The sequence below is a fragment of the Tympanuchus pallidicinctus genome, unplaced genomic scaffold (assembly GCF_026119805.1).
Source record: "Tympanuchus pallidicinctus isolate F22 unplaced genomic scaffold, pur_lepc_1.0 scaffold10, whole genome shotgun sequence".
NCBI classification, from domain to species: Eukaryota; Metazoa; Chordata; class Aves; order Galliformes; family Phasianidae; genus Tympanuchus; species Tympanuchus pallidicinctus.
The window spans coordinates 18239043-18253097 of NW_026294619.1; the positions used below are offsets into that span (position 1 = coordinate 18239043).

At 36.9% G+C, this 14055-nt stretch overlaps 1 protein-coding gene across 1 annotated transcript in view; it reads right to left on the minus strand.

The window, feature by feature from the left end:
• The window catches only part of ROBO2 (roundabout guidance receptor 2), an 872799-nt gene that overhangs the window by 400890 nt on the left and 457854 nt on the right, over positions 1–14055 (minus strand). Inside the window, exon 2 of the mRNA XM_052666711.1 lies at positions 1865–2191. Within this exon, the coding sequence (XP_052522671.1) occupies positions 1865–2191 (327 nt within the window). The remainder of the gene's footprint in view (positions 1–1864; positions 2192–14055) is intronic.

Here is a 14055-nt window from a genome sequence, read left to right on the forward strand (position 1 = left end):
GTCAGTTAAATTTCAAAGCTATGAAAACAATTAAAAAATGTGATGTCAGGTGCATGTTGCTATTGCAGAAACTTTGGCTATAGTTTCAGATCTAAAGTTTCATGTTCTGTGATCCTTCTGACAATGAAACTTGGTATTATTATTTTTAAAGTCTCGTACTGCCTCACATGCAGTTCATGCATGACCTGCCATCAGTTATAGTGCTTAAAGAAATAATGCCAAAGACTGGAGATGCTGTAACAAGAGTCTCACAGCAGCCACTGAAGTAGGGATCAGTGAAAACTGATAGAACATAGAGTACCTCTGAATTCCAAAATAACCAATCACTTCAGTTTGATGACTCAAAGCATAACTTTAACAGTGTTCTGAGCTTCAATGGGAGATGTCTAAATCTTAACACGATTATCTAAGATCTCAAATGTTTAAGTCTTTCACACAGGGTTTCTCAATAGATAGCTTAAAACAAAAAAAAACATGTATATAAACACAGGAATAATCCAGTTAAAGTTCATCTGTATTTGTACTCACCCAGCTTTCAACCTTTCTTAAACTGGTCATCTTCTCAATTCCTAAATAGCTACCTACACTTAGTAGTAGAGTAACATTATGATGCCTTTATCAGCAGATATACATTTATTAGTGGCTCAAACAAACCTGCTTTTATTCTTCCTTTAAAACAGTTCTTAATTTAGGTTGTGACAAGGAAAAGGCTGTGAACAGGTCTGTTCTACTCAGCCTATGCCAACATCTAACTAATTCAAGAATGTCATTTTCTGCAATTTGTGAAAAGACTGAAAACCTACGATCATGTCACAATAGCTATAAAAGTCCCAGACTGCATCAGGAATAAAGTTTGCTTTTTTCTACCTCTATTTTTTTAGGTCACCATATGTTTTTTGTGTGATCTTAAATCCATTCTCTACCAACTAAGTGATGAAAGCTTGTGCTGAAGCCCTAATCCAGTCAAACACATTTTGCTGAAATTACTGCCAAATGAAGAACTGTGAGGGGAAAATTAAAGATCAGCAAGAGAACAGCATTTATAATTCCACTAAAACACACAATTATGCAAAGGAACACAGCTAGGCTTTGTCGATACTCTGAAAAAAAAATAATCAAGTTTTTTTTCCAACTCATACAACCAAGCAGTAAAAATTACTAAGCAAAATGTTGCATTTTATATATGATGAGCTTGTTTGCTCTATGACTGTAACGAATGTGTTTGTTAACTCTACTGGAAGCATATCATGCATGCTGGGTGGTCTCTCTGAGAACTGTGACGACTTCTCTTTTAAGACAAAGAGAATCGATAAAGAATAAGAGTGCTCTGGAGGATATGAGAAATGGCCAACAATTTCACTTGCCACTCACATAATGAATGAGGCCTATATCAAGTTTATGATAGAGGAGCACACACTGAGGTTGCCAGCACTACAGAACATGAGACACCAAGAAGCTGTCTGTTCCTGTTGAGGTAACAGATGACTAAATAAAGAGAAACAGACAGTGCACCTTATATTAAATGATAGGTATTTTTCCACATTAGTTTCAGCATAACCAACTTTAGTCATAATTTAGAAATTAGATTATTCTTTAGAGGAAGATTAGCCTTTGTCCATGCTTGTGCCAATCATGATTATACACTGGCTAGAACTGTACTTCCATATAAATCACATTCTGTACGGTCACTGCTACTGAATAAATGCATGTATAAATGCCTTGACTAAGAGATACAGCTGATGACAAAATGCCATCCTTATCTATGCTTATCTCTCAAACCACTCAATGTGTGCAAGTCCTGGATAGCAATATAAAAGCAACTATAAAGTTTTACATGGTGTTAAACATATAAAACTTTACTCACATGCCACTTCCAGAGATGCATTGCGACTCACAGCTTCTCCAAGATAGTTCCTTGCTACACAAACATAACTTCCTTCATCAGGTTTACTCCTGCGTCCATGCACAATACGTAAGAAAAATAAAGATCCGCTAGGCAGCAGCATACGGTGGGAGCGAGGATCATCTTTGTCAGTTTCCACTCGCTCTCCATCTTTGTACCATTCAATAGTAGGAGTTGGCCGTCCTTCAGCTTTACAGTTCAGGGTTGTTGGTTCTCCTTTAGAGACTATCACATCTGAAGGATGCTCAACAATCCGTGGTGGAAAGTCCTCTTGGCGGAGACGGGATCCTAGAGACAAAGAAAAGGGTGGAGTGAAGGATAATTTATTTCCACTTTTGGCTTCACAAAACATTCTCACAAATTAGCCTTTCAATGTCACCAAAGAGATTACAAAGAAAAAGATAATCTGCCCACAAATTACATTGCTTGCTTGTTTGTTTGCTTTTTACCTGGTATCAGAGACTGTATCACAAACTTTCATAGCTAAAAACCTGAGTTTGTACTACAAACACATACTTCTGACTCAGGCATTAGCAAACCAATACCTTATGGAGACAAAACTTGCGGAAAAACTGTTACGCAACAACCATGACATGATCTTTTCCTTGTTGCAATAATCTTTCTGTTCACATTAACTTACAGATTTCTGCGCCCTTCCAAATTTCACTCATGCTGACCTCCTGTCTTTTCATCTGTCAGATTCAATCAGATTCAACATACAGATTTTTCCAAAAGCCCTATGTCTTACTGTCTATTGGTTAACAATTTTTTACAATTATAATTGTATGCTTTGAGAGGAAAGGAATAGAGGTCCATTCTTACATCTTTGGACTTAGTTTTGCTAACACTCTAGTCATTGGCATAGCAATAAGGTGCTATACCACTATGGTACAAACTGACTCAGCAGCTACCGGATTCTGCTATCAGCATAGTAAAGGTATCATAATCCATACTGCAACTGTACACACACACACACGTAAAATTATACCCAAGCACAGATAGATATAGCACAGCTGAAAGAAGTATTTCATTCTCCCATTTTACTGTCAAAAAGGCATTTAAAATCCATCAGGAGAATTTGCAGTTAAAAAGTATTCCTAGACTACAACTCCATATACAAAAATACTGAAATCACAAAGACTATAAATTTCACAGTACTAAAAGCCAAACGCTGAGACATATACATATATGTATATATATTTCTCTACATATCTACCAAATTAATTCCTTATTCTGTAGGGAAAAAAAAAGCAACACCCATTAGTTGTGCGAAGAAATTCCCAACATTACAAGCAAGAACACCAAGACTGAAGTGTTTCTTAAATTTTAAAGAGACTTAAGACTGGCAGATCTGACTAAATTTTAATAAGCAGATGGTGAAAATAACAAAATTTGTAATAAGAAAATAAAAATCTAAAATATGAACTCATTTTATTACACATAAACATTTAGCAATAATCCTCAGAGTTTCAAGCAGTACATTCTAAAGAGAACCCTTTGAAAAAGCCTTTCTCCAACAAAGGATTAAAGCTTCCACCTTATATAGCCCAATTCAAAGCCACAGCTCATAAAAGGACTAATTCTTCCTCTTCAGTACTGATGTATATCACAAAACTGATGTTTACCTCAGCTTATCTTTATTAAGTAATCTGTGCTCAAGAGAGGGCTGAGATGTGGGCAGCAAAGACTGTGCCCATCAACAAGGAGAGGCTTAGACTGTATTTGGAGGGAGGGATCATATCATGCATCCCTGTGATGTCTGGGTGTACCTTCTGCTATTGACTACTGCAAGTCATTACTCTCAGCATGCATTTAAGAGAAGGGAAACAAGGCCAGGTGTAAGGTGTTGCACTTGGGCTGGGGTAATCCCAGGTATTTATACAGACTAGGAGAAGAACTTGAGAAGCAGCCCTGCAGAGAAGGACTTGGGGGTCCTGGTAGACGAGAAGCTGGATATGAGCCAGCAGTGTGTGCATGCAGCCTGGAAAACCAACTGTGTTCTGGGCTGCGTTAAAAAAGGGGTGGCCAGCAGGGAGAGGGAGTACTGCCCATCTGGAGTACTGCGTTCAGGCCTGGGGCCCCCAGCACAAGAAAGATGCAGAGCTCTTGGAACAAGTCCAGAGCAGGGCTAATAAGATGATCAGAGGACTGGAGCACCTCTCCTATGCGGAAAGGTTGAGGGACTTGTTCTCCAAGATTGTTTAGCTTGGAGAAGAGAAGGCTCTGTGAAGACCTAAGCGAGCATATAAACAGGAGGGAGAACGACTGTATATGAGTGTGGATAGTGATAGGTCAAGTGAATTCAAGGGAATGGTTTTAAACTGAGACAGAGAAGATTTAAGTTAGATATTAGGAGGAAGATTTTCACTTAGAGGGTGGTGATGCACCACCCTGGAGGGGTGCCCCATCCCTGGAGGCAGTCAAAACCAGGCTGGATGTATCTCCAGGCCTGGTCTAATGTTTGGTGACCCTGCACATAGCAGGGGAGTTGATGCTAGATGATCATTGTGGTTCTTTTCAACCCAGGCCATTCTATGATTCTATGAAAAAATAAACACATAATAAATCAACCATGGAGTAAAATCTGAACTGAGCACCAACAGTAATTCCAAACAGATATCCTTCCGAACACAGCCAAAAACCTGACTTTACTGGCTCTTTCTCTGGCAGGTACAGTCACTGTCTACATGCCTGAAAATGACTGCTTCAGATGGTGTTTTCCTAGCTAAATTTTGATTCTTTCACTATGACTCCCCTGCCCCAGATACTGTTACAAATACCCCCTAAATTAGAAGAAACAGAAATATCATTAACCCCACGAACTAACAGACCAGAAAGTATTTATCTCCCATCTTCTGTAGTGAGAAGGAACCATGATTTATCCAAGATGACAAGTTGAGTCACTGAAGCAGGCTGTCTGTATTGGTATCCTGGACTATTCATGCAGTTTCCTCCTCAATTTTTCCCTCAAGGATTTCCAATACATTTATATCTCATGCATGCATACAGCATGTGAATAACCTCTAAATATAAGAGTCCCTAAGCAGTCATTACCATGATGGACAGTAACGATTTCAAATTAGTTGTTACACGCTGTTGGGTGAAAACACACCTTTGGAGAAGTCCTAAAATATCTACAATTGATTCAAAGCTGCATCTGTAAAAGGGAAAACATCAGTGCTACTCTGAATACACATAGAGTACTCCAGTAATCATTGTATGTTCAAGTTCACATATTCATTGCAAATGATTGTTTACTGCACATCTCCAAAAGAGCAGATTTGAGTATATTCTATCGATTAATTCAGAGAGAAAGTTTTAGGCTTACATTTTTGCCTATTATTTCAGAGCTATAAAAGTCGCTGTTAAGAAAAAGACAATCATACAAGAAAAAGGCAATGTACAAGTCTATTATAGTATTCTATCTTCAGTATCAATGTTTTATTGTTCATACTTGAGCAATAACAAGAAGCAGCAACAAAAGATAAAGCGTAACACATCTCTGTTCAGCTTGTTTTTTTCCCTGGTTTATATTTAAACCCTCACCTCATATTTTATGAAGTTTGCAACAGAATTAAAACAAAAAAAGTCTTTCTGTGATTCTACTGCAATTCTAGCATCTGCCACAACATCAGATACTCTTGCATTAACTCTAATTCAAAAACAAGGAAAAGAACATATGAAATTATAAAAGAATTCGATGCAGTGACTTTCTATCTTGATGCTATCAAGCAAAAAAGCACAGAAAATTAATATATAATCTCATTCTCCTGTGGAACACTGCTGATCACACACCTTAGCAATGTGTGAGATTGTTTACACCTTTACCAGACAATGAAAACAATCCTAAGTCATCTTTTTCTAGCTCAAACAAAACCAGCAATAATCTCATGGTTCTTCAACATTAGCTCAACATGATAGCCTTGAAGGAGTCCCTTGTTGGGGCTCCTGATTTTTATTTATTTATTTATTTGCTGGGACCCTGCTGTAGCCAAAACTAAGGTACTATATCACACATTCCATGTTCTTTCCCTCAAACAGCATTTATTTATTTATTTATTTATTTATTTATTTATTTTTATCCTTTTAATGGAGATAAGGTAAGGAGTGAAGCAGCATCTGCAGAGCAGCTTCTGATAGCTACTCATTAAAAACCTATTAGTAGAAATGATCCAGACTTTCAGAACATAGAGCTTTGGAACAGATGTGAAATGATGTACACTGTTGCAGTACAGTGAATGCTACTGCTGCCTTCACTATAGAAAACGTAACGTGCCTAAGGTTCTCATGGAGAATTTCATTACTAATGTAGGGGAATTTAAAATTTGACAGTCCTCAGTGAGCAAACTCAGAACTACAGTAAATTATCAGGAGAAAACTGATGGAGCAATATCAATACACAGCTTCATCTCACATATTAATTTTCCTCTTTTACAGATCAAAAGATTTTCAGTTTTTTTTCCTCCAAGTAAACAGGAAAGTAAGAATCCAATGTTAATTGTTTGCTCTTGTTTAGCATCAGTTAATTCACCATTGCTCAACTTCAGTCTACAAGCCAGCAATGATTTAGGAGAAACAGATTATAAAGCTAATTCAGTTTAAAATAATAATAATAATTGCATTCAAAGCCATTTAGCTACTAGTAATGTTTATTTCAGTGAAGTAATAAAGAGTTTCCAATTATTGTCTGGGAAAAAAAAAAAAAAAAAAAGTAAAATACTGAATGAGCAAAGTCTAGCATTTATCTTATTTCACTTTTGCCTTTACTAGTAGATACAAATATTTATATTTAAACACAGACTTTTTTTATATCTCCTAGAGAATATATCTGAAATTCCTAAACATAATAAAATATAAGTTAGTCCAGTATTAAGAAAAAGAAAATAAAATATAAGTCATGAAATAAAGGTCAGGACACTGAATATACGAAGCCTAGTCCCATGCTGGAGCTGAGTGAGAGGAAGTTCCTGGAGGAAACAGTCACAAAAAGGCTAAAGAAAGCTCTAGTTGCTAGATGTACAGATGCTGTACTTCCACTGAAACACATTTACCACCCAATATCCCTTCCTCTCTTATGACTTTGTGTATTTGCATACTTCCTAATCAAACTCATGGGAAGAAAGGAAAAAGTGAGGAGAGGTGACAAAAATAGACAAAAATATTCTGGAATGCAGATCATAATACAGGTTTCTGAAGACGCTACTCTGATGTGTTGTACAAGAACTGAAAATCACCTTCAAGAAAACTCATTTGAAAACAGTAAAAGATTACATCACTCATTCTTTTTGACCCAAAGAGATTGTTCTGATTAATTCAATTTCTCATAATCAGCAACAAGTCTTAAAGATTTGTTATAAGTTATTCTGACTCCTTCATAAATTTACTCAGAGATCCAATATACCATATAGGAACAGCTACACCAATGGCATATAAACACAATACCTTTTATTTTCAATTTATCATGTTTGAGTCTGCATGCAAATAAGCCTAAATAAATTAGAACAAACACATTTTATCAAATATCAAATACATTGATTTACTATAGAGACACAACAGTAAGCAGGCAAGAAAACTGAGTCAATATTTTACCCTTTTTTGCCACACTTACATAAAGGGTAATGAGGTGAGTGGGTGTGATATATACACAGAAAAAACCATTTGGCAATTCACCTTCTAGTTCTCCCATGCCACTGTCTTTCAAATTTCAAGGAAAACCATTTTCATTTATAGCACTTCACGCTCTTCTGGTTTTAATTTATTAGCTTCACATCAAGACCAAAATTTGACTTCACCTATTTAACCCTATTCTCTACATAAGCAGTGGTCTGTCATACAGGAAAAGCAACAATACAGATTAAGTTCCTAGTGATTTCACTCATTTCTGAAGTAAATCAGCAAGATGTTCGTGGCTATAGAGCGCTAATAGGGATTAATAAAAAAGCACAGAATATCCACCCGAAAGGCAATGATTTCATTGTAACTGCTGAGCAATTATGTATACATATATATAATATCAGTTAATATGTTAATAAATGTTAGTATTGTGATATAGTATTTCATAATATAGATTGCAGAATTGCCTGCAAGAGTCTCCTCACTACTCTCCCTCTACCTTTCTACATTTACCCTTTCCTCCACCATTCTGCCATTTCATACTCCATTTATTTGCAACCATACATCTCTTATATTCTACTACCAGACTGACTACGAACTGAAAAGCTCTTCCTAAATTGATCTCTAAGGCAACTGCTCCTTTTATACTTTCTGAAGACTCCTTTTTTTTTTTTTTTTTTTTTTAATTTTTCTTTCTTTTAATTTGTTTAGAATTTTGAAGACATATACCTCCATAGAAAGAAACATGGCATTCAATTTTCAATAGCAAGAGTAACAGTTACTTGACACTATGTATACAACACTACCTACTTAATCAGATACCTTACTATTCCATACTATATGGAGTACTTAGTATTCTGCCCCCCTACTGTTCTTACGTTGCTGCTAACACACTTGCAGATAGCCTTAAAATACAGTTATTCATAGCCTTCTACTGTACAAATACTGACTTTTGAATGCATTCCTTGTAAGACTTTTGCCAAAAAACACAGTTCCACAGATGTGCAGAACATTTATTTAGCAGTAAAATAAGCTGCAAAGCCAACAGAAAAATAATGTTGTCCTATAACAAAGTAATAGACACAGGCAAGAAAAGGCCTGAACATACGGAACAATTTCACTAAGAAGACAGATGTATTTTCAATGTTCAAGGAACTTTTTTTTCTGTCCTCTAGTCCTGGGTACTTTTTGTGCAGTAAATAGGAAAAGCAGATAAACAAACAAAAAAAGCCTTGAAATTCAGTTAGTAAAATCACAACTGTTAGAATGATTTATTTTATGGACATGATTCAACAACCTCTGCTGAATGTTTTCTAGGCTGTGTAGAATCTGTCATGTCATCTGCCATTGACTGAGTTCTTCATTCCTCATGTAGACACTTAACACTTTTGTAGGATATAACACAAAGCTTGAAAACAGACACTCCTGAAGCTACTTTGTTAAATCTACTGAAGGACAGTTACTGTTCATTTTCCTGCTACTTCATAGGCCTTGTTCCACTTAGGAAGTACTTAACGGACACATTTATTACACATATCTGTTAGAAATAATGATTGTGTTGCTTTCACTACCCTTTAAACCATGGACTTGACTGAAAGCAAGCAGAGATCTTGAAAAGAGATCCAGTCAGTCACATCCTAGTTTGAACAAAAGATAACGTAAAAAGAATTCAAGATAGTGAGAAAACTCAACTAGAGTACAGGCAAGCATCAAGCTGATTATCCTAGATGCATTCCTCTAGGCAAAGTGACATTTCAAAGATTTATATTTTACAATCTCTCCTCCTCCCCTGAGACTTGGCAGATGGAACCAGATCTCAACAATATGACTGCTTCCCAGGTAAGTTTTTTGTTCAAAGCTGTGTCAGCAATGACAAGGTCCTCCAAAAGCTTTTCTTAGAGCAAAATTAATCCATTAACCAACACATCATAGCTTCTCCAGGACACATATCTGCAGATAAGCCACCTTCCTGTAGTGCATGTCTGCTAAGAAGAACAGGCAACACTGAACAGGCAGATCAATAACTGTCATTAAAAATATTGGACCAAATCTTATTGCAAGTCTGATACTATTAAGTTTCTGTGGTATAAAGCTGTGACTTTGCTAAGAGAGCTGTAATCAATTTTAATCATTAAAAAAAAAAAAAAAAAAAAAAAAAAAAAAAACTGCAAACATAAAATTGACTTTTTATTTTTGCTGTTTATATATGGACAATAATCCAATACAGCAGCATAATCACCCTATTCTTTGTATGAAATTATTTCAAAGGAAACATTCTAAAATTGTTACTCAGACTTAATGCAAATTTACTGTAATTCACTTCTCTTCAAATTTCTTCTTTCTCACACACCAACATATGAATGGTACATTTCAGCTTCTGGGAACATTAAACTGCCTTGCAGGTTGGAAATCAAAATAGATAGCACAATGTAAAAGTAGAACAATTCAGGGCAGTTTTAAATACCGTGAATTGTATCTTGATTAAGAGGTTTCCTAATGGACTATTTCTCAAATCCTTTGAGCTAATAGTAAGAGCTACCTCCCTTCCTTTTCATGCACAACTTTTATTCAGAACTGTATTACTATTGACCAGATAAATACATTAGCTACATTCTCTCAATACTTTGCTTTGTAATATTTTCACAGGGTCTTACCTACTCCTTAAAAATCACTGCATTCTATGACACTGCATGTTATGGGTGTGAGATTCTCATGAGCATTTATGAGAGGAGTGAATAGGATCGCAATATCCCTGAAAAACGGCATATTGACTTGCAGGCAAATGAATCACTTTTTCCCAGGTGAAAAGAGATGTTATAAATACAAGACACTGCTTCAATGTGGAAAGAAAATTGATTTGGCTGTTGCAAAGCAGTCTGGTTTAGAGTTCAGTTATCTCCCATAGGCACATTCCCTGGAAGAAGCTAACAGAAAACTACATACTTAATTGAAAAACAAACAAACAACAACCACCACCATATTCTTATGTATAGTTTTTCTTTCCCTCAAAAAAAAAGAAACTTCTGGCTTTTGAAATAAAAATAGGTGTTCAGCTTCAAGTGTGGATTTCACTGGCTCTGAAAAATGAGATGATAAGAATTGTGTCTTAAAAGAAAAAGGAAAAAACTAACCAAGAAAACAAAACAAAAAACAAACAAACAAAAAACATGAAAAGAGAAATACTTCCAATTATGAAAAGCAGAAATAATAAAAAGGTTTATGTGAATATATGTATATACACATAGCATATATATACAAAGACAAGTAATGCATAGATGTGTGAAATGTGCAAATATACACATACATACACATGCTAGATTACCTCCAGAGGTCTCTGCCTGTCCAAATTATTCTGTTCTACATAAACAAAATGTAACAAAATCACTGAACAGACAAAAGTTTTTTTCCACACTTTTCATCCAGTAGTGCTCAATCAAAACAGCTCTTCCCTAGGGAGCCTTTCAGAATCATTCAAGAATCAAGTAAAATTAAGCAGGACCAATTCCACCAAGCATCTTTTATGTCTTTCCCAGTTCAAAGAAGGAACAGAAAAACAATAGACACAGTTTATAGACATCACAGAAATGTTTTTATTATACAGCTAGCACACCATCACTACAGCAATGAGGAACTACTTTTTACTAGGCAAAGGAAAGCTTTTAATATTCCAATATTCCTGCACACCATTATTAAAAACAAACAAATAAAAACAAACAAATAAAAACAAATAAAAACAAACAAAAAAAAACCCACTTATTTAGGAGCACCTAAATTTCTTATTTTTGCACAGAGGGATTGATAACCACAGGTTCTCTGCAGTCTAAGACATTCTATCGGTATTTGATAATGACCATCTAACATACTGTTACAAAAACGCAAACCCTATGCCTTTCAAATAACAATCTGGTCCAGAGTCCTTCAAGGAGGGTAAGTCAAACAGCTACCAGAATATCAGAATAGGATACAATTGCCACAGAGTAAGAGTGAAATCAAAGTAACTTTACAAATAAAACATTACACAAAGTTCACAGAAGTCAAAGAAGTTGTTTCTCCAATAAGCAGTTTCAACAAGTCTTCAAAAAGTCTTTAAAAAAAAAACAACAAAAAAAACGAATAATTTGATCTTTAACTTTGAGATAAATATTTTGAAACAGAAGTCAACATTTCCTCAATGTTGCACCATTATAAATAATCACAAAGTTTTTTTGTGTGCTTTTAATTTTGATTAATAACTAATCATCTTTCTACAGCACAACTGTAAAAAATCTTGATCACATTTTTAAATAGGCTTGACAGTTCTGACATCATCATTCACAGAAGACAATACATACAGCTAATTCAGGCAAGAAAACTTACCTTCTGATTTCTTTATCCTCACAATCATAAAAATCTCTTTGAGATCATTAACGCTTTCCCACACTCCGAAATGCAGAAGTCTGAAATATTTCACAGCTAGATTAAAAGCCTGCAGTCGAGCAAGGACAGATATGTCAAGGTATCTAAGATGGTAAGAGTTTTGTGAATGGAAAGCAATAAAAAAAAGCAAAAGTTTGGTCTACCCAGGATACAACAAAGATATCTTCACATAGTATACATACTACAGCTTGGAAAAATCCTTCTTAAGTTAAAAGTTGGAAACCAGATATTAAAGAAGATTAGAGGTAGTCCAGGCTGTAGCAACCATGCCCTGGCTGAATATGTGACCCCAGGGAATACAAGACTGGCAAAGAGCAATCAGAAGCCTGAAAATCAGGAGAATTTCCAGCTGTTCAAGAAATTCTTGGGTGAGATCCCCTAGGAAGTTTTCCTTAGGGAAAAGGGAATGGAACAGAGCTGGCAACACTTTAGGGATGCTCTTTTGAGAGCACAAGAGCTCTCTGTCCTGCAGCATAAAAAATCAAAGGCAAGAAACCAGCATGGTCAAGCAAGGACCTGCTGTTCAAACTGAGATAAGAAGGAAACATACAGCAGTGAAAGCAGGAACACATGGCCTGTGAAGCGTACAAGGACACTTTCTGGAAGTGCAGAGATGGGATCAGGAAAGCCAAGGCACAGATGGACCCGTACTTGGTGAGGGATGTAAAAAGTAACAAGAAGGGATTCTACAGGTACATTGGTCAGAAGAAACAGGTCAAGGAGAGTGTACCTCCTCTAATAACTGAGAAAGGAGAAATGGCAACAACAGATACAGAGAAAGCTCTGGAACTAAACAAGTTTTTAGCCTCACTGTTCACTGGCAGTCAGGCTTCCCACATCTCTCACATCACTGAACATTCAGGTGGGGATTGGGGTTGCAATGTCCCTCTTACTGTAAGAAAAAAGCAAGTCTGAGATCATCTGATGAGGTTGAACTGTACAACCCTATGGGGCCAAAAGACATGCATCCAAGTGCTGAAGGAAATGGCTGATGTAGCTGCCAAGCCATTCTCTATCATATTCAGAAAGTCATGGCTATCAGCTGAAGTTTGTGGTGACTGGATAAAAACAAACATCACTCCAATTTCTAGGAAAGGGAGAAAGGAAGACCCAGAAACTACAGCCCAGTAAGCCTCAACTCTGTGAATGGAACATAACTTCCTGGAAAATGTTAAGGCACACGCAAGATAAAGAAGTAATCCAAGACAGCCAGCAAGGCTTCACCTAGGGCAGATTGTGCTTGACCAATGTGGTGGCCTTCTATGACGGAGTGACAGCATCAGCAAACGGAGGAAGAGCAATTGATGTCGTCTACCTGAACTTGTGCAAAACCTTTTGTGGTCCCATACCACATCCTTACCTCCAAATTATATAAATATGGATTTGAAGGCTGGACTATTCATAAGATAACAAATTGGTTAGATGGATCCACCCAGGGGGTTGCTGTCAATGGTTCTATGCCCTTGTGGAGGCTGGTGACAAGTGGTGTCCATCAGAGATTACTCTTGGGACTAGTGGTCTTCTACATTTTTATCACTGACCTAGACAGTGGGATTGAGTGCACTCTCAGCAAGTTTGCTGATGATACAAAGCTCAGTGGTGCATTTGACACAACAGAAAAAAGGGATGTCATCCAGAGGGACCTGGATAGGCTTGAGAAGCGAGTCTATGTGAACCTAATGAGGTTCAACTAGGCCAAGGACAAGGTGTGTCCCTTGGGTCAGACCAGTGTATGTGTACAGACTAGAAGAAGAGCTCATTTTGTGAGCAGCCCTGCACAGAAGGACTTGGAGGTCCTGGTAGACAGAAAGCTTGACCAGAGCCCAGCAGCCCATAAGGCCAACTGTGTCTTGGGTGGTATCAAAACAGGAACAGCCTGCAGGGAGAAGAATGTGGCTTTTTTTTCTTCTACTTTGCACACATAAAGCCTCATCTGGACTTCTGCATCCAGGCCTCAAGCTTCCAATAAAAGAAAGACATGGAGCCATTGGAGAGTGTCCAGAAGAGGGCCACGAAGTGCTCAGGGGGCTGGAGCACCTCTCTTATGAAGAAGGCAGAAGGAGCTGGGCTTATTCAGCCCAGAGAAAGGAAGGCTGTGAGGAGAACTCACTGTGGCCTTACAG